This window comes from Odocoileus virginianus, chromosome 5 (assembly GCF_023699985.2).
Source record: "Odocoileus virginianus isolate 20LAN1187 ecotype Illinois chromosome 5, Ovbor_1.2, whole genome shotgun sequence".
Taxonomy (NCBI): Eukaryota; Metazoa; Chordata; class Mammalia; order Artiodactyla; family Cervidae; genus Odocoileus; species Odocoileus virginianus.
The window spans coordinates 80,316,446-80,338,863 of record NC_069678.1 but is presented as its reverse complement, the minus strand read 5'-3'; the positions used below and the strand labels follow the sequence as shown (position 1 = coordinate 80,338,863).

Genomic DNA, 22,418 nt, shown 5'->3' with positions numbered 1-22,418 from the left:
GAGGCCAAGACCTGGCAGTGCTTTAAAAATTATAAAGTGCTCCACAGGTAGTGCTTCTGAGTGTGGAATCTTGTGTCACCTGTGGACCTGTGAGTTCCTGGGAGCGAGGCCGTGCCCTACTCCTGCCAGCCCCTTCTGTATTGAGGAAAGGCTCACAGAGATGAAGGGAAACAAACCAGAGCAGTTACTGAGAACCAGACCACACTCCCTCTTCTCACCCTAGAACAAAGACAGGCTTCAAACCCTCTGGAATCTGAGAAGCTTCCTTCCCTTCTGCAAGCTCTCCCCCTCATCCTTTCTGCCCTGCCCCTACCTCCAACTGCACTTGGCAAGATACTCACATGTCTTCCCACTCAACAGCTGAGGATACAGAAGGATGACTCACTCAAGGTCACCAGTGAGTGGGTGAAGACCCAGATCCTGCTCAGGAAACCCATCAGGGCCTGCTTGAGCGACTGCAAATATGAACACAGTCTGAGTGCAGGGACATGCTGTTTTGGCTCCTGGAATGTTGTGGTGTTGAGGTACAGATGCTTTTCTGATAATACAGGTGGAGCCCTGGAAACCTTTCCCTGCTGGGTTCTCAAGTCTCCCCGCTCTCCCATTCCACATCTCTGCCTCCAGCTTGCCTCTCCCAGTCCTCCATGTTGCCTTTCCAAAACACTTGCATCATGACTCTGCTTAAAATAACAACGAATCAACATTTATTGAGCCCTTACAAAGGACCATGTACTGTTCTAAGCTCTTTCTTTGAATTAATTCATTTAATCTTCACAATTCTATGAAGGAGTCACTATTATTAGCTCCCATTGTGCAGATAAGGAAACTGAGGCACAAGAGGTTAGAGTGACTTACTGAAAGTTCCACAGTAAGTGTCAAAGTTAGGATTTGAACTCAGATAGCCTGGTTCCTGAACTTGGGCTTCTCAGGCCAGAAAAACCGTCTCTGTAGTTCTGTTTGTTGTTGTTCAGTTGCTAAGTAGTGTCCAACTCTTTGCGGGCCCCATAGACTCCAGCACGCTGGACTCTATTCTAATAATAAAGAACAACAACAGTAATATAATAATGAATATTCATGGATTGGCTAGGCCCTGTTCTGGTTGCATTTCAAGTGCTAGCTCATTTGAGTCTTACAATAGTACTAGAGAATTGGCCAGTAGAGTGAGTACTATTACCCTCATTTTACAGGTAAGGAAATGGGGACAGTCATGCAACAAGGATGGGTTACCAGACACTCTAAGAGCTCCAGAAGCAAATTTTAAACCACTGTGCTATCTGGCTTTTCCAAGGACTATTCAGTCCAAGGGCCCAGTATTTACTGCTCTTCGGATTCATGTCACATGATTTCTGCATTTCCACCAAAGCATGGCTTTTGTTTTTTCTATGCATGTTTTTTTTCCTTCTCAACCAGACCTTGAGCTCCATGAGGCCAGACTGAAGATCTGGTACATCCTCAAGTTCCCCAGTTCACAGCCAGGATCTCATAGACTCCTCCTAACAATCTTAGATTATAGGCATTCCTCCTTTTCAAGGAAAAAGCATGGATTCAGAGGTAAAGATAGAACTGGATGAACAGCAGTGTTTTGGCAGACAGCGTTTTCGTTACAAAGCACTCTTCCCCACATCCCATTCCACCCCACACAGCCTCACTTCCAGGGGCAGTCATGGTAGTACAGCTTGATGGTGAAGAGCAATGGTTTAGGATTAAACCTGAGTTTGAATCTCTACTCAGTCACCTGCATGACCCACAGAGGGGGTCATTTAATCCCTCTTGTCCTCAGTTATCTCACTGGTAAATGAGGATGATAAAAATGCTTTCCTCATCTCTCTGTTGGGAGGACAAATGAAATTAAGCACATAAAGACCTGTGAGAGAGGCCTAGACTGGAGAAGTAGTGTGTGTATATAGATAATCCGCTCCCCTCCCCCCACCTCCCTAAAGACACCGGGTCCCAGGACTGAGGAGGGGAGGGGGCAGCAGGTGGGCTCCCTGAGAGAAACATCCTGTGCCCCTCTCCTGCTGGCACCCCCAAGCCCCACGCAGGGGAGAGGCGAGTGCCCTGCGGTACACAGCCCAACACAAGCTTCTCCAGGAATGATACAGCTAAACTCTTTGCAGGGTTAATCAGGTCCGCGAGCACAGACTGTCGCTGCTCTCCATCCTCTTTCCCGAAGTGGCTCGAGCTGCACAGCATCTTCTGTGAGTTGAGGGTCTTGGGTAAACCGGGCTGAGGCCAGGCCAGACGCGGGTGCTGAACCGCTGCTAGGCTCGAGCTTCCGAGGGGCGCCCACGGGAAGCGGGTGCTCCTCCCTCTCGGCACCGCCCAGAGCTTTAGGACTTGGAGAGCCGTCCCAGCGGAACCGCGGCCCTTCACCTTGAACGTTGCCCTCCACCTGTCTCCAGCCGGCTGCCAGGCAACAGCGCTTGGCCAGGCGACTCTACAAGCCACTGCCTTCCCTCCGGCGCAGGCGGGCGCTGGATCCCCGGCTGATCCAGGCCGGGTTTTGCGGCGGAGTCCGCGAGCGCAGGTTCCTTATCGGTTGCAGCGGTCGGCGGCGGGAGATCGTGGTGATGGAAGAACCGTGGGCCGGCCTGTCCGGCGTCTCCGGGGCCGCCCTGGCCTGCTGCTTCGTGGCGGCGGCCTTGGCCCTGCGCTGGTCCAGTCGCCGGACAGCGCGGGCCTCGGCAGTCCGGGCAAGACGGAGGCAGAAAGCGGGCCTGGGCACCATGGACAAGGCGGCGCAGCGCTTCCGGCTCCAGGTGACAGCCGGGGCTGGAATCGGTGTGGAGGGGGAGGGGTGGCAGCAGCGCTTTGAGCCGCCCGGGCGCGCGGAGGGGCGGGCGGCCAGCAGCTCAGGTGTGTAGGCAGCGCAGGTTTGTAACTTTCTGACACCCCTCTCGCCATCATGCATCCCGTACTCTTTTCTGAGCCAGATGGGGCCTAGGGGCAGAATGGAAACGAAAGGGACAGGGCAGGTCGTCGAAGGCTGTCGCCTCACTGGGTCAAAGAGGAGCTTTGCTGTGTGCCAGATAATCTCAAGATCATGGACTTACTGGACGCTTAAACTGCAAGATGAGAACCAATAGGATGCTTGGGTTTAGGACTTTGGAATCATAAAGTGATGGCCAAGGGGCTTCTGAGAGCTTACAGTTCAAATTCATTGAGGATGCTCAGAGGGAGCTGGGGAGGGACTTGCTCAAGTCCACAGGGTGTTACCGGCTGAGGTGGACTCCTGTCACCTGGCTGTGGAGTCGGATAGGTTATAAGTTCCTTTCATGGATAGGTTTAGTTCCAGCCCTTCCCTGGGTGACCTGTCAACAAGCTTCTTTCCCTCTGGATCAGTTCAGTGTGTGTATGGGGGTGAGGGAAGCAGCCTGTAAGAGGAGGCTTTCCTCTAGGTGTGACACGCTGGACTCAGTTACAAGTCAAAATACCAAACTCAGTTCCTTTGTGCTGTGAGAGAGAAGACTTGCCCCAAGGGGTGTTGGATGGAATTTGGATGTGATAAGGTGGGAAGGCATTCCAGATGATGGGACAGGATGAGGCAGGAGCTAGAACTAGAACCCAGATGCCTGGTGGAACCATCCAGCCTCATTCCAGTGGAGAGGAGCAGGGAAGAAAGGTTAGGAAGGGAGAACCCAGCCTTGGATGCCTGGCCCTGGGTGTGGCCTTGATTGCTTTGAGGTTTTAGCTGGATGTGCTGGTATGAATTTACACCATACCATTCCTGGATCAGGAAAATGTCTTATTTGTTTATTTATTGAAATAAGAACACATCTGGTTTTAGCCCTTACTCACTGACATGGCACACAATCAGTGAAAGTAAACAATCACTTTGTTTTTAGGGACTCAATCCAAACTGGCCACTTTCCCTATCTACGTGAGCAAAGCTTCGTCACTGTCTGATCCTTCTCTGGCTGAGCTCCCTGGTGCCCTGCTTAGGGATCCTTGCAGTGATGCCAGGCCCAGCCTAGAGAACTTTGGTTGCTCCAGATACTCCAAGTCCTGTGCAACTAGCTAGCTGAGTTCTGCCTGCTCCAAGGAATGTGTGGGGGCAGCTGCAGGAATCTGCCCACAGTTCCTGCCCACATGACTCTCCTCCTGGTTGCAAGGAACCCACCAGCTGGCAGGGGTGTGGGGTAGTAGAAGGGTGGGTCTTCCCTCACTCAGCTCCAAGCAACAGCATCTGGATCCAAGCATCCAGTTTCCTTCTGGAGCAACAGCCTTTCCTTATTTTTAATAACCAACTCTTCCATGGTAGATTTCTTAAAAGAAATCAACTCTGAATATTCATTGGAAGGACTGAAGCTCTGGTACTTTGGCCACCTGATGCAAAGAGCTGACTCACTGGAAAAGACTTTGATGCTGGGAAAGATTGAAGGCAAAAGGAGAATGGGGGTGGGGAGCAGAGGATGAGATGGTTAGATGGCATCACGGACTCAATGGATATGAATTTAAGCAAACTCCAGGAGATAGTGAAGGACATAGGAACCTGGCGTGCTGCAGTCTATGAGGTTGCGAGGAGCAGGACATGACTTAGTGACTGAACAACAAAACAATAACTTCCAGGGCAGGTTTTGGCCTTGAAACCCCAAAAGTTGTTTAAACACCCTCTGTGGGTCAGAGCCTGGCCTCAGAACACCAAAACTTGGCTCTCACAGATGAGTAAGTAGGGAAATTCCCTTTTGGCTTTCTAGTGACTGGCAGAAGAAGGGGAGAACTAGTTCAGCAGTCTTGTTCTGAGCAGTCAGCACAGGGGGTGAGGTCTTGAAGACAATAGCTTTGGGATCAGTAGGAGGTGGGCAGTTTGTGTGCTTCGTTGCTTAGTCGTGTCCGACTTTTTTGATCCATGGTCTGTGTACCCACCAGAATCCCCTGTCCTTGGATTCTCCAGGCAAGAACACTGGAGTGGGTTACCATTTCCTCCTCCAGGGAATCTTCCCAACCCAGGGATCGAACCCACGCAAACCCACATCTCCTGTGTCTCCTGCACTGTAGGCAGATTCTTAACCCACTGAGCCATTGGGGAAGGTGGGCGATTTAGCTGAGCTCACACGTGAGCTTAGGGAGAAGCCCCTCCTCCATCCCATCCCTAAGGCTCTTTCTGCTTGGCTCTGGAGTTGCTGGGGGTTTTGAGGCTGTTTCAGCAGCCTTTCTTCTGGGGCTTTCTCAGCCCAGCCCTATACTGAGAAGGGGGCCTTGAGGTCAGGGGGGCCCTGGGTGAATACAGCAGCCTGTGGTACAGCTCCTGCCTGATAGACTGCAGAGAAGTGAGTTGGGACCCAGATACTTCCTGTGTCCCAAGATGCTGCTGGAGGAGGGGAGGTCCCAAGCGCCTCCTGAACTTCACAAAATTGTTCATCTCTTTCAGGACTCTAGAGCAACTTTAGAGTGAGGCATGCTTTTCATACACTCTGTTGACCATGAGGCTTAATTTGTAACGTGTGTTTGCCCATTTGCTTCCACCTTACTGCCTGAATGAATTGTTTTATTTTTGACTGTGCTGGGTGGTTGTTGCTGCACGGGCTTTTCTCTAGTTGTATGAGCTGGGGCTACTCTCTCCTTTCGGCACGTGGGCTTCTCATTGCTGTGCCTTCTCTTGTTGACTAACATGAGCTCTAGGGTGCATGGACTTCTATAGTTATGGTTCCTGGGCTCTAGAGCATAGGCTCAGTAGTTGTGGCACATGGGCTTAGTTGCTCCATGGCATGTGGGATCTTCCCAGACCAGGGATTGAACCCTTTTCTCCTGCACTGGCAGGTGGATTCTTTACCACTGAACCACCTGGAAAGCCCCCTAAGTAAGTTTTAATATCCTTTCTAGACTGATGTGAGGGACTGCCATTGATAGACCATGACGACTGGGAGAGCCATCCCACTTGCCCACACTTCAGTGCCTCTACACCTCTGGTTTTAACCTGAACGCCCTTGCCGCACAGACCTTACAAGCCCCTTTGCCAAAGTCCCACTGGATTACAAATGTCTCTCCCTTCAACTGGATCTGACCTGTAGTTCCATCTCCTGGCATCTCCAAGACCAACCAGAAGCTGATTTTAAAACAATTCAGTAAATGAATGGAAGACAGTATGGTTTTTGTTTCAGTCAATGTCAGTGGTCACATGATTGAATGGAATGTATATCTTGAAGTAGAACAGAAGTGATTAAAAAAATAATAACAACAATAAACCATGAATAATATTAAAAAAAAAAAAAACAACTTGAAGGACCATCTAGGGTATCCGAAATTAAGACAGTAGGTGGTTCAGGAGAAAAACAGGTTGAGGAGGGGCAGTGATTCAATGATAGCTGTAATATCCTATTCTTGGAAAAAAAGGCATACAGATGGCCACATGCTTGGTGAGATCTTATTTGTATACTTCCCTGCGTTCTCCATATACATTTTAATTTCCTCCATTTTCTTAGATTGGCCTCCTGGACATTCAGACTTACTCTGGTGTCTTGTGAAAGAGAAAATGTCTCAGCTGCCTGATAACTAGTTGAAGACTTAAAAATAGCTGTTAGCAACAGTGTCATCAACTGTCAACACAGAAGAGCAGAGGAAAGAATGAACATTTGTGCTGAGAATTGAGAGGAGCTCACTGACAGCTTCTAGCTGACATGCACAGGACCTCTGTGGACACCCTGGGTGAGGTGGGGAATGGTGGTGATCAGGCTCCTGGTGATCCTTACCCCAGTGTGGTGGGCTCTCTGGTGATTTTTACTTTCTTCCACAAATTGGTAGGCCATTTTTCATTTTTTACAATGACCACATATTTATATAATCAGAAAAAAATCTTGCTATTTTCATTGTGAGGGGAGAAATGCAAGGCATAGGACAGTGTATATAGTATAATCCCTCTGTCCAAAAATAGAATATATATAAACAACTATATACATTGTGGGATTTTCACAAACTTTTCTTCCCCTATGAGGTTTCATCAGAAACTGTTAACTATGACTTCCTTTTCAGAAGAGGGACTTGTCAGTGTGGTCCTAGAGGTGGGGGGAGTGTTTCCTTTCCATTTTGCATACCTTAAAAAAAGAAAGTCATCAGGGGTTGTCTGGGCTTCCCTGATGGCTCAGATTGTAAAGAATCTGCCTGCAATGCAGAGACCCAGATTCAATCCCTGGGTCGGGAAGATCCTCTAGAGAAGAGCATGACTACCCATTTCAGTATTCTTGCCTGAAGAGTCTATGGACAGAGGAGCCCTGGCCATGGGGTCACAAACAGTCAGACTTGACTGAAGAGATTTAGCACGCAGGAGTTATCTAGTATGTTGGGGGTAGATCATGGATCCGTTTTTTCTCCTTGTCTCTCCTAGTATCATTAAAAAAGGAAAAAAGAAAAGAAAAAAATCCCTGTTGTATCTCTAACAAATTTGGGGAAGGGGTAGAATATTCCTGATATTGAGTCTGGGTTTCAAAGGCTGTGTGGTGGGTGTGTGCGATGGGTGTTCAGCTTTGGGCGTGAGGTGGGAGTGAGTGAGCTGTGTCACACTGAGGGGGCGCAGGGGGGTCTGATAGGACCTCAGCCTAGAAGCATCTTCTGGACCTTGTGGTGGGAGGCAACCTGAAGGGGACAGGCAAGGCGCACTCGTTGTTGTGCTGTGTGCTGTGTGGTCTGGTGACAAAGCTTGGGCACAGAAGCCAGCTAGGTGGCCCCTGTGTGACCCAGTAGAGAAAGGATTGGCAGTGGCAAGGGTCTCAGTAGAGGAGACAGAGAGGTGGCCATTTTTCAAAGCTGCTTAGGGGCGTGGTGACTGATTAGATGTGGCTGGAAGGAGGTAGAATTGAGGACAGATGGCAGCGTCCTTCCTTGCGTGAAGAGGAGCTGGTGGAAAGGAGATAGGAGGCAGTGAGCTCAGGGGAAGGACACAGGAACAGAGGGGACAAAGGGAATAGCTGAGCGAGTGGGTCTGAGCTCAGTTGGGTCAGGCGAGGGACAATTCGGAGGCCGAAGGACGATCTAGAGGCCATGTGATAGGTGTAGGGGCCTGGAGCGGAAGCCAAGAGAAGGCATGACTTCTCCCAGCATCAGAGAGGGAAGAGCAGGTGCCCAGAGGAGCCTCCGGGAGCCTTTGCCTCTCCCTGTGTCTGGCTCCTTCTTGTGCTTCAGGTCGTAGCTGAAATGATGTCTCTGCCTGCCCCGCGCATCTGAGTCTGTCCGCTGTTCTTTCTGTCACAGACTCTGTTTACTTCCTTTCTCACACGTATCGTGATCTGTCATCATTTGTTAACTTACTTTTTTTTTTTTAATTTAAAAATTTATTTTATTTTAAAAAACTTTCACTCTGCTGGGTCTCCATTGCGGCACGCCAGCTTTCTCTAGTTGTGTGGGCTTCTCTTGTTGTGGAGCATAGGCTCTAGGGGAGGGGTCCCCAGCCCCTACCAACCAGTAGCAGTCCATGGTGGGCTGGGAACCAGCTGCGCAGCAGGAGGTGTGCTCTGCGGCAGGTGACCGAAACTTCATGTGCCACTCCCCATTGCTTGCGTTACTGAGGAACCCCCGCACCCCCATACCTCCTTCCCACCCCTCCTGCCTGTGGAAAAATTGTCTTCCATGAAACCGGTCCCTGGTGCCAAAAAGTTTGGGGACTGCTATTCCAGCGTACGCAGGCTCAGTCATTGCCCTGCAGCATGTGGGATCTTAGTTCCCCAACCAGGGATTGAATCCACATCCCCTGCACTGGAAGGCGGATTCTTAATCACTGGACCACTAGGGATGTCCCTTGTGTTATTAAAATTTCTTTCCTTCTTTTTCAAATTCTTTTCTCAATTAATTTGTTTTCTTGAAGGTAAGCTCTAAAAGCAGGGACTTGTCTGTCTTGGCCATCTCTAAATTCATCGCCCTAATGTAGTTCTCGATACAGAGTAGGTGCTCAGAACATGTGTGTTGACTGGCTGAATGAGTGGATGACAGAAACAGCATAGAGGAGGGAGGGAATCCCTGGAAAGGGGTATGCCTGTGCCCAGGCTTATGCCTGTGCTTGACCCCTGAAGTCAGCCCTGTGAACACCTCTGTGAGACTCAAAGCAGAATGAAGAGTCAAATGTTTGCTGTATTGGGCAATGAGGAAGTCGCTGATGACTTTGGCAAGAGCAGAGGAGGTTAGAGATGAGATGTGGTGGCTGAACTCAGATGCTCTCCTAATTAGCCCAAAGCCCTTGAGGGGGAAGCCAGCGGGAGTCTGCAGGCAGGGGCTGATGCCAGAGACTCTGGAAGCCTCCGAGGCCTGGCAGTGGGTGTCTGACCAACGTCCCTCCTTTGGAGAGCTCTTCCCTGATCACCCTCTCTACCTGTGTGCTGCCTACTCAGTACATCCATGTTATTTTCTTTATTTCTGGCTATCTAAAATTCTTATTTGTTTACTTATAAATGATCTGTGTTAGTTGCTCAGTCGTGTCCAACTCTTTGTAACCCTTTGGACTGTATCCCCCCAGTCTCTGTCCATGGGATTCTCCAGGCAAGAATACTGTAGTGGGTTCCCATTTCCTTCTCCAGGGGATCTTCCTGACCCAGGGATTGAACCCGGGTCTCCTGTATTGCAGGCAGATTCTTTATCACTGAGCCACCAAATTATCTCCTCACTCCCAACTCTGCACCTTGTTCAAACTCCCTAAAGCCTGGAGGTGACCTTCTTGTTCACTTCTGTATCCCTATGTCTAGCATGGTCATTGGTACAGAGTAGATGCTTAATATATATGTATGGAATGAATGGAAAAAAACCTCTCTTTTGGATGTGGCTCTAACTTTAACCCCAGCCACCTAGGACAGGGTTTTCTTCTTTCTGCCCTCCCCTGCCAAAGGGTTGAGTAGTTAGGTGCAGGTAGACAGCCAGTGGGCAGCTTGTGCTGAATGGGCAGAGAACTATAGTTTATCTGTAAGTCCTAATCAAGGCACTTCCCCTCTGTGAACCTCAGTTTTTTTAAGCTGTGCAATGGGAATGGTGGTAACATTTAATCCAAACTCAGAGCACATCAACAAGGTGTGTGGCCACACTCAGCAACCACTGTGCTAAGCTACTTCGGTCATGTCCAACTCTCTGCAACGCTATGGACTGTAGCCCGCCAGGCTCCTTTGTCTATGGGATTCCCCAGACAAGAATACTGGAGTGGGTTGCCATACCCTTCTCTAGAGGATCTTTCCCACCCAAGGGTTGAACCCTTGTCTCATACATCTCCTGCATTGGCAGGCGGGTTCTTTACCACTAGTGCCACCTGGGAAATTTTTTCATAATGGTCTAATACTCAGCCTGGACATGGCCTCTCCCTGGGCCCCCCTCGAGTGAGCTTCTGGAAGAGATAGATCTGTACTGTCCACAGGTGGCAAGGGCCTGCCCAGGCTGGAGCACATTTATGATGTCAGCTGCGGGTGGGCATGTCTGTTATGGGCTGGCATGTGACAGTGAGCACATGCTTGGTAGTTGTTGGGACTTGGGGGCATGGGCCATAGGTGTCTGCTGCAGGCACATGGGGCCTGGGGGGAGTAGGGGATTGATCCGAGGTGTCTCCCCAGAACCCTGACCTGGACTCAGAGGCGCTGCTGGCCCTGCCCCTGCCTCAACTGGTACAGAAGTTACACAGTGGGGACCTGTCTCCTGAGGCTGTGCTCTTCACCTACATGGGAAAGGTAAGGCCAGGGAGTGACCCTGCTCCTTCCTCCTCTCTCTCTGCAAGGCTGTGGGAAAACCTGGCTGGAGGGCCATGGTGGGACCACAGTGCCAAGGGCTGCCAGGGAGAGAGGGAGGGAGCCAGAGCTGTGTGTGTGTATGAGAGAGAAGGCTCTGTGTATGTGCATGTGCTGGGGACACTGAGCATGTTGTCCTAGCTAGAAACCTGGCTTTTAGCCCAGACTTCCCTCCCCATTCCGCCCCCACCCCATCAGTCACCAAGTCTGGTCTGTTCCCTGTTAGAGCTCCCTCTAGACCATCCCCTTGTCTCCCCCACTACCCTGGTCTTCCACCAGTCTCCCTCCAGGACCAAGCACCAGCCTCCTGGCTGGCTGCCCGCTCAGCGTTCCAGCGTCCTCTCTGGTCAAGGATTCTGGGCCTTGGGGCATCAGCAGCTCAGCTGCTGGAGTTACCTGGCCCCAGAGCCTGCTGTGCTCTGGGTTCCCTTTTCCTGCAAGGCTCTTCTCCCTGCTCTTGCCCTGCACAGTGCAACAGGCTCCCCTGATGAGTCTTCAGGGCCCAGAGAGGAGTCACGTCTTCCAGGAAGCTTCCCATAACCCTCCTCCCCTCCCAGTCTGGGTTAGGGTTTCCTCTTCAGCGTTCACTTACTAATAGCACATTTCTCATCACATTGTAGGGCTTGCCTTGTCTTTCTCTTTCCCAAGGCACATGTGTGGGCTTTTGGTGGACAGAGTCTTATTTGTCTTTGTACCTTAGGGCCTAACACTATGTCTTTTATATGTTGATAGTAAGTGCTCAAGAAATGTGTTTGAAATGAAAAGAAAGAAGAAATTGTGCTTTGTGAGAATGACTTGTATGTGATATGATCTCTCGGAAGAGAGTACGTGGCAGTGACTCTGGCCCCTAAGCAGGTGGACATGAGTGCCAGGGATGTGAGAGTGGTGTGAGTGACTGCAGCTGAGAGGGGGACAGAGAGGGACTGTGGAGAAAGGACTGGACACCCCTGGGCCAGGTGCATTGAAAGGACACAGTCTCAACAGATGGGGCTGCTTGTTTCAAATCCATGTCTCTGAAAAAGCTCCAGCCCTTCAGAGGGAGCATCCACAGAGAGCATTCTGGCTACAGATTGGCCTCCTCTTTTCCTGCCCTGGGCAGCAGACAGATTTCACATACCTGAGTTGGCAGTAGGGCCACACTCATGATCTTATCAGCTGGTAATAGCCAGCCATTCCTCAGATTCAGGTGTTCTTGGGGAGGGGTGGAGGTTTCACCTGGGCAGGTGTGGGCCAGGCCTGGGGCAGAGGAGAGTGCTGGGTGCCAGGAAGCAGAAGCCTGGGTCTAGCCCTGCTCTGCATTGACTCCTGGTGCCACTCAACATGGGGATCTAGCCTCACTGGGCCACCGGTGTAGCTTGAAGGAGGAGGTGGGTGGGGTGGCCAAGGGTCACCCTCCCCCCAGCTCGGCCTCTGGAGGGCATCTGACGTCACTATCTTGTTCCTCTGGAGTGTCGTGGTCCTTGCAGCACACACATACTCTCTATTCATCTCTGGAGGACATCTGAGGTCAGTATCTTGTTCCTTTGAGTGTCCTGGTCCTCGGAGCACTCTCTCTCTGTCTGTCTTGGAGTTGAAGGTCAGAGACAGCCTGGGTAAAGCTGGGCCACGTGTCCCCATTGGGGCCAGTACTGGGCCTACTTAACCCTCTGTGCTCCTGGCTCTGGGTCATGTTAATGGTTACCCTGTCACTGGTGGTAGATTTGAAAAGGCCAATCTTATGCTATGTTGATTGTACCACAGTTGAAAAAACAAAAGAAGCCAGCCTCGTATGTCCTTTTCTCCCTCCCCCAGGCCTGGGAAGTCAACAAAGGGACTAACTGTGTGACCAGCTACCTGGCGGACTGTGAGACTCAGCTGTGCAAGGTCCCAAGACAGGGCCTGCTCTATGGTGTCCCAGTGAGCCTCAAGGAGTGCTTCAGCTACAAGGTGTGCCCTGCCCCAGTCCCTGCCAGCCAGCTCTGGGTCCTGGGTCACCCTCAGAGGAAGTCCTAGGTCCAAAGGCCTTGAGAGGGCACCACAGGTGTGTCCTGGCTTGGCCTGTGGGGTGGTGGTGGGAGCAGACCCTGTGTGTTGAAGCCCCCCTGGCTCATCAACCATGTCCCTCTCACCCATCCTTCCTTCTAGGGCCAGGACTCGACACTGGGCTTGAGCCTGAACCAGGGAGTGCCAGCGGAGGGTGACTGTGTGGTGGTGCAGGTGCTGAAGTTGCAGGGCGCCTTGCCCTTCGTGCACACCAATATCCCCCAGTCCATGCTCAGGTTGGGTCCCAGGGGTGCAGCGTGGGGGGCAGGGGCACTGGTACCAACATGACAGGGGCTGACCCCTTCCCGCTTCCTCCAGCTTTGACTGCAGTAACCCCCTCTTTGGCCCGACTATGAACCCATGGAATTCTTCCAAGAGCCCAGGTGGCTCCTCAGGAGGCGAGGGGGCCCTCATTGCTGCTGGGGGCTCCCCACTGGGCTTAGGCACCGACATTGGAGGCAGCATCCGCTTTCCCTCAGCCTTCTGTGGCATCTGCGGCCTCAAGCCCACGGGGAACCGCCTCAGGTAGGATGTAGGTGGCAGGTGGAGGGAGCCTCTGAGTCCTGCTGTGTGACCTTGCCTTAGCTTCCCACCTCTCCGGGCTCCAGGCAGGGATTCCCTGACTGGGGTTTTGCTAGGAGATAGTGTCACAGCACCACCAGCCCCTGGTTCCTAGTTGCCAAAGTGGTGAGAGAGTTGAGGGCTGCTGACTGGATGTGGGGTCGGGCAGGGGGTGGCCATTTCCCATTTCCAACCTCTTGTGTTTCTTATCCAGCAAGAGTGGCCTGAAGGGCTGTGTCTATGGACAGGTAGCAGGTGAGGTCTGTGGTTCCCTCTGCGCCCTGGAGGAGGGGGGTCTGCACCTATGCTCCTGCCTCTCCTTGGGGCAGTGTTGGGCCCCCAGGTCACTCTAGGTCTGCATTCCTACCTCCTGTCTGCTCACACTCCAGGGCCCTGGCCCAGCCCTTGCTTGGACCCAGCCCCGGAACCCCTCGGGGCTGGGTGATCTCTCTCTCTTCCCCTCCCTGCCCCACAGTACAGCTCGCGGTTGGCCCCATGGCCCGGGACGTGGAGAGCCTGGCACTGTGCCTGCGAGCGCTGCTGTGTGAGGACATGTTCCTCTTGGACCCCACCGTGCCCCCCTTGCCCTTCAGGGAGGAGGTGAGCAGGGGTGGGGATGGGCATGGGGTTGGATTCGGGGCTCAGTGGTGCTTCTGAGCCCTTGCAGGCAGGCCTGGGAGGCCCTGTCTCCTGAAAACCAGCCCTGGGGGTCTAAGGCCAGCACTAGCACCTCTGCTGGTGGCACAGGGGTAAAGAATCCGTCTGCCAATGCAGGAGATGCAGGAGGCGTGGGTTCAGTCCCTGGGTCGGGAAGATTCCCTGGAGAAGGAAATGGCAACCCACTCCAGTATCCTTGCCAGGATAATCCCATGGACAGAGGAGTCTAGTGGACTACAGTCCATGGGGTTGCAGTCACCTAGTGACTAAGCGCAGTAGCACCTCTGCAGACAGCCACCAGATGGTGCCCTTTCCTAAATTTGGAAATCCCAAGCCTTTCAAATTGGCTGGCTGGGAGCCAGAGCCTTGGGGCTGTCGCTGTGGAACAGGACGCTGTGGAATAGGAGGGGCCTTGAGGCTAAGAACAGCTTGAGGGAGAACTCCCGAACCTCTTCCACGTTTGACAACACAGTGAACAGGAGCCTTTCTTACAGCATTCATTTCTCTATCTCCAGCCTCCAGCAGAATGCTTGGCACGGAGTCTGAGTGAGTTAAGAACAGTTAGTTAAAAGCGGAGCGATCTCTCTCCCAGAGAAAACTGGGGTCTTTGGGCAGGGATCTGTCAGATACTGGCTCCCCCCCATATCACCAAACAGCCTGTAGATCAGATAAGGCTGAGTGTACTACTGTCTGTGGTGAGGGAGGGCGCTGCCCACACAGAGCCTTAGTAGCAGGGGGGAGGAGCACAAAGTTAGACTATTGATGTTGGTTTGTCGGCGGATAGCTCAGTTGGTAAAGAATTCGCCTGCAATGGAGGAGAGCACGGTTCGATTCCTGGGTTGGGAAGATCTGCTGGAGAAGGCATAGGCTACCCACTCCAGTGTTCTTGGGTTTTCCTTGTGGCTCAGCTGATAAAGAACCCACCCGCATTGCGGGAGACCTGGGTTCGATCCCTGTGTTGGGGAAGATCCCCTGGAGAAGGGAAAGGCTACCCACTCCAGTATTCTGGCCTGGAGAATTCCATGGACTGTATAGTCTATGGGGTCACAAAGAGTCGGACACGACTGAGTCACTTTCACTTTCACTTTCATGTTAGTGTAGGGGGTTGGTTAGGATTGGGTCATAATGTAATGTTAGGACTGGTGGGTGCAGCGAAGTGAGGATTCTGAGGAGAGCAGTTCAAGGAGTCTTGGAGGATAAACTGTTGTTTGGTGATCCTATTGAAGAGCTGAGGGTCTTTTAAGAATGACTAATAAAGTTATCTGTACTTTACGGACAACAGATTTCAGTAGTCAAGTTAGAGACGTGAGCAGTGGTATAGTGTGTGCTTAGTCACTCAATAGTGTCCGACTCTGCAACCCCATGGACTGTAGCTCTTGGTGGCTCCTCCGTCCTTGGGGATTCTCCAGGCAAGAATATTGGAGTCGGTTGCCATGCCCTCCTCCAGGAGTGGTGTAGTAAAACCATGTTAATGTAGACTGTGTAAGCTGTGTGATGTAAGTGCCGTTTCTCAGCGGTCTGGCGTTACTCGCTACAGACCTCTTGCCTGGGAAACGGTGAAGACCCCTGGGCAGCAGGAGATCTGGGCTGGGACGAGGGAGGGCAAGCTCCCATTTCTCAGCTAACTCTACCCAAGGGCCCCTTCCCGAGAGGGGGGAGAGGTAATGAGGCCTCTGTCCCAAGGTCTGGAGCAATCTGTTATGGGAGCCAGGACTTGCATTCTCGAAACAGGCTGTGGATGCCTGGGTTTCCGCCCTGATGTTGCCACTCTGCCCTGATGAGTGGCCTGGGGCGAGTCCCGGCCCTGCTCAGGGCCTATCTCCCTATCTAGACCTGAAGCCTGTGGAATCTTCCTTCTTGCTCTGTCCACCTGCGGGGTCACTGGGAAGGTGTTTTGTGAAGGGGTCAGACACAACAGGGGCTGGCCTCCCTGGCGGTCAGTTTTTGGGGGATCTAGGCAGCAGCCTCAAAGCTGTGTCTGGGGCTGAGTAGTGGCTCTGAACTCTGGGAGCCCTGCTTCGGGCCACCCTCTCCTGACCTGACTGACTCATGCGTGCTGCCCCCAGATCTACAGGAGCTCTCAGCCCCTGCGTATAGGGTATTATGAGACTGACAACTATACCATGCCCACGCCAGCCATGAAGCGGGCCCTGCTGGAGACCAAGCAGAGACTCGAGGTTGCTGGCCACACGGTATGCTAGGGGAGAGGGGAACCCACAGGTCCTGGCATTGCCTCTCCTTCAGGGAAGCCTTCTACCCATGGCTGCCACCCATCCCTGGCACCCTTGCACCCTGATTGTCCTGAGATTGGGGTCACAAATTCGACCCCTGGGGGACCAGTTAAAAGGGGCTGATCAGAAGTATTGGGGTACATGCTTGATGGTGACCTCACCTCTGAGCTGGGATGTGGGAGCTGCATGGAGTCGTCCTTCCTCATCAACCACAAAGAGTGGTGCACAGCTGTCCAGGAGTTCTCAAGGCACTGAGGTGGCAGGCTTGGGGCCACTCACCTGAGACAACTTATATGTGGTTCCAGTCTCCTCTCAGGATACACATCTTACGGGGAGCCATCATGGGCCAACAAGGGTGCCTTTGTGGCTCCAGTGAGGGCACCGTGAGGGCTGAGGGCTGCCTGGACAGTGTGTTTTGGGGGATGGGACCCAAGGGTTTCTAGGTCTGGAACCTTACATGCCTCCATCTCTGCAGCTGGTTCCCTTCCTGCCGAGCAACATACCCCATGCTGTGGAGACCCTGAGCATGGGTGGGCTGTTCAGTGATGGTGGCACGACCTTCCTACAGAGCTTGTGAGTGACTGGGTTTGGGGGTGGGTGGTGGGATCAGGACATGGGTAGATACAAGGAGAGCGTCTGAGTGCTGTGTTCCTCCCTGGGACAGGCCACTGGGGAAGATGGAGGACAGGCCTCGGCAGAACCTGAAGAAGGCCTGGAGCTTTCTGGGCAGGGACCTTACCACCCCTCTGGCTTCAAGCTGAGCCTAGAACTGCCTTGTCAGGGAGACTTTGGAAAGGTGCCAGTGTGCGGAGAGGCAGGATTGAGCAGCCCTGGCCTGGCCCTGGGCTGAGTTGTGCAGGAAGTCGCCTATCTATTGGGGAAAGATTGAGAAACAAGGGTGGAGTCAAGCAGGAGGGCAGAGGCATAGACCACACTCCTCGGATTTGTGCCACATCTTCTGCCTTTGAGCAGGATCTGTTTTCTTGTCTGAAAAGTCAGAAGATTGGATCACACCTGCTTTATGGGGCTTTGCAGAGCTCATATTTGAGAAGCTGGTCCCACGGGGATGTTTTCAGTTCTAAAGGCTGATGGGGGCAGGGCAGGTCTGTGAAGTTGCCTCCTGGGGACATGCCCAGACATACTGGACTTCTGTCAGTAGCCAAGTATGGTCTGGGAGGCTTCCCTGGTAACTCAGCTGGCAAAGAATCTGCCTGCAATGCAGGAGACTCCGGTTCAATTCCTGGGTCAGGAAGATCCACTGGAGAAGGGATACCTACTTCAGTATTCTTGGGCTTCTCTGGTGGCTCAACTGGTAAAGAATCCACCTGCAATGCCAGAGACCTGGGTTTGATCCCTGGGTTGAAAAGATCCCCTGGAGAGCAGAACGGCTACCCACTCCAGTATTCTGGCCTGGAGAGTTCCATGGACTATTCCATGGGCTTACAAAGAGTTGGACACGACTGAGCAACTTTCACTTCAGTGGAAAGGGCCACCCCTCAGTTTGGCCCTAGGGGTGAGGCTCCAGGATCAGCTGCTTGAGACCTTTCCCTGAGATTGAGAGCAGAGATAGCCTCAGAGGCAAGGATTACTGCACCCACTCGGGATTACACCACTCATGCCTCCAGGCTGGCATCAGCATCTGTGGGGAGATGCCCTAGGCAGTATCTTTGGGCCAGGGAGATGCTGCCCACAGTTCTTATTGCTCCGAGCTGAGTTTGCAATGGAGGGAGACAGGGAGCCCTGCCTTGGGGAGCTCCAGTGGATATGGGTGGAGCCCAAGCATCCCAAAGGGTCTGCAGACACATGTCACCTATTGGAAAGGAGAGGCTGGGATGAAGAGGCTGGAAGCTGCAGTTACCGGAGTCTGGTGAGGAGGGAGGTAGAGTCACTGAGTGGAGACTGGGGGATGCCGCAGGTGGGGGTGAGCCAGGAGGGACGCTTTGGGTGGATGCACCTAGACCGGACCCTTTGTCTCCCAGCAAAGGTGATTTCGTGGATCCCTGCTTGGGGTACTTGATCTCAGTTCTGAGGCTGCCCGGATGGCTTAAAGGACTGCTGGTTTTCATGATGAAGCCTCTGGTGAGGACACAAGGAGTGGAAGGGTGGGCGCCACTGGGCTCTTTCCCACTTCCCTTAGCCTCCTCTTCTTCTCAGCCCCCACCCTATCTCTTTTCCTCCCCTCATGCTCTTCCATCTTCAACCAACCTGTGTGCTGAGAGGAGTGCTGACCTGGGGCCTGCGGGGAAGGACAGAGGGAGGAGGCCTAGGTGGCCTGAAGATTATTGCCACACCCGGCCTAAACAGTCACTGACACTGTCTGTTCTTTTGCAGCTCCCAAGGTTCTCAGCCTTTCTCAACAGTATGAAGTCTCAGTAAGAGTTTTTTCCATGCCCAGATGCCTACACGCCTGTTCCCCTGACCTGGGTCCAAGTGCTCTCCAATGGGAAATGATGAGAGAAGTAGCTTCTGAGTCTGGAAGTGGTCTAGGCAGGGTGGCAACCTCAGTGGCCTTGGTTGGGGTTGGGGGGGGCAATCTTGAAAATGTCTTAGCAAGATACAGGAAAGGTTGGAGAGTAAGGACCTGAGGGCGAGCAGGGTTGGGAGAGGATGAAGAGGAGGAGATTTCCCTGCCTGGATATGGGTGGAAAGGCCCAGAAAGGAGCTAGTGGGTGGCAAGGAGCGGGGGATACTGGGGACCCATGAGAAGTGCTGGTTGTAGAGACCGAACTGCACTGCACCTGCTCCTGCCTGCCCCTCGGGGCCTCAAGGCAGAAAAGATGGGAGTAAATTGCCTGATTCTCAGGCCCTTACAACTTGTGGACTTCCCTTCTTTTTTATGTGTGTGTGCTAAGTCGCTTCAATTGTGTCCAGCTCTTTGTGACTCAGTGGACTGGAGCCCGCCAGGCTCCTCTGTCCAAGGGATTCTCCAGGCAAGAATACTGGAGTGGGTTGCCATGCCCTCCTCCAGGGGATCTTCCCCACCCAGCGACTGAACCTGTGTCTCCTGTGGCTCCTGCATTACAGGTGGCTTCTTTGCCGCTGAGCCACGGGGGAAGCCCATTCCTTTTCTCACCACCAGGCATTGAGGACCTCAGGCGGCTCTGTGTCCTAAGAGTAGCTGGGGGTCTGGCCTAAGTCCCTCTTGGGACTCCATGGGATATAAATTTTAGGGATTAGAACTTCTGCCCTGCACTGCTTTCCTCTCAGAGTGCCCTGGAATTGAGAAAGGTCTGAGGAGGAAGGAGATCTGGGAGGTTTTGAGAGTAGGGGCCTGATGTTGCTAATCCTCATGGCTGTGATCATCATGGTCGGTGACTCCACTCCCTCTGTCCAGGTCAGCTGGAAAGCTCTGGGAACTGCATCATGAGATTGAGGTGAGGCCAGAGCCCCTGGTCTAGAGTAGGGTGGGTGGGGGTGGGGTCGGACAGGGCATATGCCTCGGGGTCTGTTGGGCACTGGTCCCTCTGCTCCCCTGGAGTAGCCCATCATCCCCACTCCTACTCCCTGGATCGGGCCGTTTGGGGCCTGCTCTGTGACCCTCACTTGCCTGGAGGCCCATCCTAAGGGCCTGGGTCGGCCTAGGTGGGACTCCTGCCCTGGACACCTCTTCCCCACTCTGGTGCTGCCTGTAACCAGCACTCTGTGGCCCTTCCCTGGCAGGAAGAGTGGTCTCTGTGGTTCCATGGAGCATTTGGTGCCCCCTGAAAGCATCCCTGTCTGAATATCCTGAGGTCCTCCATCCTATTGTGGTTCAGTTCAGATTTGGGGCAGGCATGGGGCCAGTCACCCCGCCTCAGTGCCTGTGCTGCAGAGTCCATGTAATGGGCTGGGTCTGAGGGCTTCACTGGGTGTGCGGGTGTCCTCCGCAGGAATACCGGCACTCCGTGATAGCCCAGTGGAGAGCCCTGGAGCTGGATGTGCTGCTCACCCCCATGCTAGGCCCTGCTCTAGACCTGAATGGCCCAGGCAAGGCCGCAGGTGAGGCTGGCAGCCCCATCACACCCCTCTCACCTGTCTCTTCTCTTCTGAGTTCTGCCCTGTGCCTGGTGGGGTTGCTGGGAAGTAGAAGGAGAGGAGCCCTGGGGGAGGACTCCACCCCGATAGGCTCGCAGTCTGGTTGGCTGGAAAGATGGGAGTCAGGTGGTATGCCTTGGGAGGGAATGAGCTCCTCGTCCTCAGCGATATTCAAGTTGGAGGTCTTGTTACAGAGTCTATGGTTTTTGGGAAGTGGTGTTTGAAGTCCAGGTGGGATTTAGATAAACCAAGAAAACAGCAATGAAGCTGCAGGGGTGGAGGCATAGGGCCAGCATCAGCGGGCTCTCCAGCCTGCCCTGAATCCAGGTTCCTGGGCTTTGTCACTCTACTCAAGTCTCAGCCCTAGGAGAGAACCCCTCCCTGCTGGTGGAGGCCAGTGCTCTCTCTCAGGGTGGAAGATGGGGGCTCGGAGTGGACAGTCGTCACGGAAGGTCGGCTGACCTGCTCCAGCCCGTTGTGCTGTGTCTCAGGGGCCATCAGCTATACTGTGCTCTACAACTGCCTGGATTTCCCTGCGGGGGTGGTACCCGTCACCACAGTGACCGCCGAGGACGAGGCCCAGCTGCAGCTTTACAAGGGCTACTTTGGCGATATCTGGGACAAGATGCTGCAGAAGGTGAGTCCCTTCCCCTCCTCTCCCCGCTGGGATCCCTTCCTCTAGTAGAGAGGACAGTATAAACAGGCGCAGGCCTTGTCGGCCTTTCTTAAGGCAGGACCCCTAGAGACTGTGGGCGGGCCCTGCTGTGCTGCCCCTCCTTCCAGCTGGGGTGCTTCCCGGGCCCAGGTGGGGCCCTGCCTGGACGCCTCGGGTCCTGACGCCTGTGTCCCCTGCAGGCTATGAGGAAGAGCGTGGGGCTGCCCGTGGCTGTGCAGTGCGTGGCTCTGCCCTGGCAGGAAGAGCTGTGTCTGCGGTTCATGCGGGAGGTGGAGCAACTGATGAACCCGGACAAGCAGCTATCCTGACCGCGGCCCACACGGCCCTGGAGTGCCCGAGACCCGCCCGGAGCTGCATCCAGCCTAGTCAGGGCACCGCTGCCGCCCCGCCAGGAGTGTTCGGCCTGGGCTGAAGCTCCTGAGTCCCTCCCCTGTCGCCCTCTACAAGAAGCCCAGACCCACTGAATTTGGACCTCACTTCCTCCCCAGGTCCGCTCTCTGTCCTGACCACCCTCCTCACCATGGCAGCCAGCGGGCATGACATGATGACTAACAGTCAAGAACTGGTGTCTGGTGTGTGCTTTCTGGCGATCACTGTTAGGGCCCCGGGGGTTGGACACCCGCCCTTCTAGAACCCGACTTTAGCCATGTCCGTCTCCTGCTCCCAAACCTCCTCTAGTTCCTGTCACTCACAGCATGGACACGGGTTTTTCGGGGTGGCTCTTGCAACCCCAGCTCTTCACCCTCACCCACTGCCTCCCCGTCTCCGCCTCCCAACCCTCAGACTAAGCCCTACTTCATTAGACATTTTCTTCTCTCTTATCCCTCTGCTGAGGAGGCCCTTTCTGCTCCTCTGCCATTAAATCCTTTGAGACCCAGCTCAGATCCCTCTGAGTCCTGGAGTAGGGGGGCTGTTTCTGTCCAGTCAGCCCTGGGTGGTGGGCATCTGCAGGTGGGTCGCCTCAGCACACTGGCTCTCCTTGACGAAGGGGCACTGTTTCTACATCTTCGTCCTCAGCAGCCAGCACAGGGCTGGGCACAGGGCAGCAGGGATTTTGGGATGCTGTATGGGGAGGGAAGCCCACAGGCCTGGGAAGGCAAGTCTGAGGCAAGCCCAAGACAAGATGATCTGGCAGAGAGTGCTTGCAGGACCAGTCAAGAACTGGATGTTCTGGGAAGGCTTCCTGAAGGAAGAGAACCTGTGTTGTGTAGAGACGGTTCCCAGAGGCTGAGGGAGGGAATGAGGACATCCCAGGGAGAGGGAAAAATATGCCTGAAAACTAGGACGAGTTTGGTATATGGAAGCATTGTGTGGGCCCAGGAGGAGCAGCAGAGAGGTGTAGGTGGGGGTCAGATGAAGGGAGTTTGGGGGGCCAGTTCAGGAACTTGAATCCAGTCTCCAGGGCAATGAGGTGCTCTTGAAAGATCACCCAGGTGTGCTGAGGAGAGTAGACTGGAGTGGCAGAGCCTGGAGCGGGTAACAAGGCTGTTCCATGATCCTAGTGTGAGGAAGGGCCTGGGGCCTGAGCTAGGGCGGTGGTTTGGGGTGGAAGTGAGCTGTCTGGGCCTGTGT

The 22,418-nt window shown here is 53.6% G+C and overlaps 1 protein-coding gene across 1 annotated transcript in view; it reads left to right on the top strand.

Moving 5' to 3' along the window:
* LOC110127089 (fatty-acid amide hydrolase 1) overlaps positions 1-21,408 on the top strand; it is a 33,030-nt gene extending 11,622 nt beyond the window's left edge. The window contains exons 3-17 of the mRNA XM_070467190.1: positions 2,378-2,759; positions 10,515-10,628; positions 12,477-12,611; positions 12,810-12,943; positions 13,026-13,232; positions 13,483-13,523; positions 13,744-13,868; positions 15,992-16,117; positions 16,632-16,729; positions 18,136-18,235; positions 18,488-18,528; positions 19,491-19,530; positions 20,026-20,134; positions 20,662-20,807; positions 21,026-21,408. Coding sequence (XP_070323291.1) covers positions 2,378-2,759; positions 10,515-10,628; positions 12,477-12,611; positions 12,810-12,943; positions 13,026-13,232; positions 13,483-13,523; positions 13,744-13,868; positions 15,992-16,117; positions 16,632-16,729; positions 18,136-18,235; positions 18,488-18,528; positions 19,491-19,530; positions 20,026-20,134; positions 20,662-20,807; positions 21,026-21,154 — 1,927 coding nt within the window. The 3' untranslated portion in view covers positions 21,155-21,408. The remainder of the gene's footprint in view (positions 1-2,377; positions 2,760-10,514; positions 10,629-12,476; positions 12,612-12,809; positions 12,944-13,025; positions 13,233-13,482; positions 13,524-13,743; positions 13,869-15,991; positions 16,118-16,631; positions 16,730-18,135; positions 18,236-18,487; positions 18,529-19,490; positions 19,531-20,025; positions 20,135-20,661; positions 20,808-21,025) is intronic.
* The last annotated feature ends 1,010 nt before the right edge of the window (positions 21,409-22,418 follow it).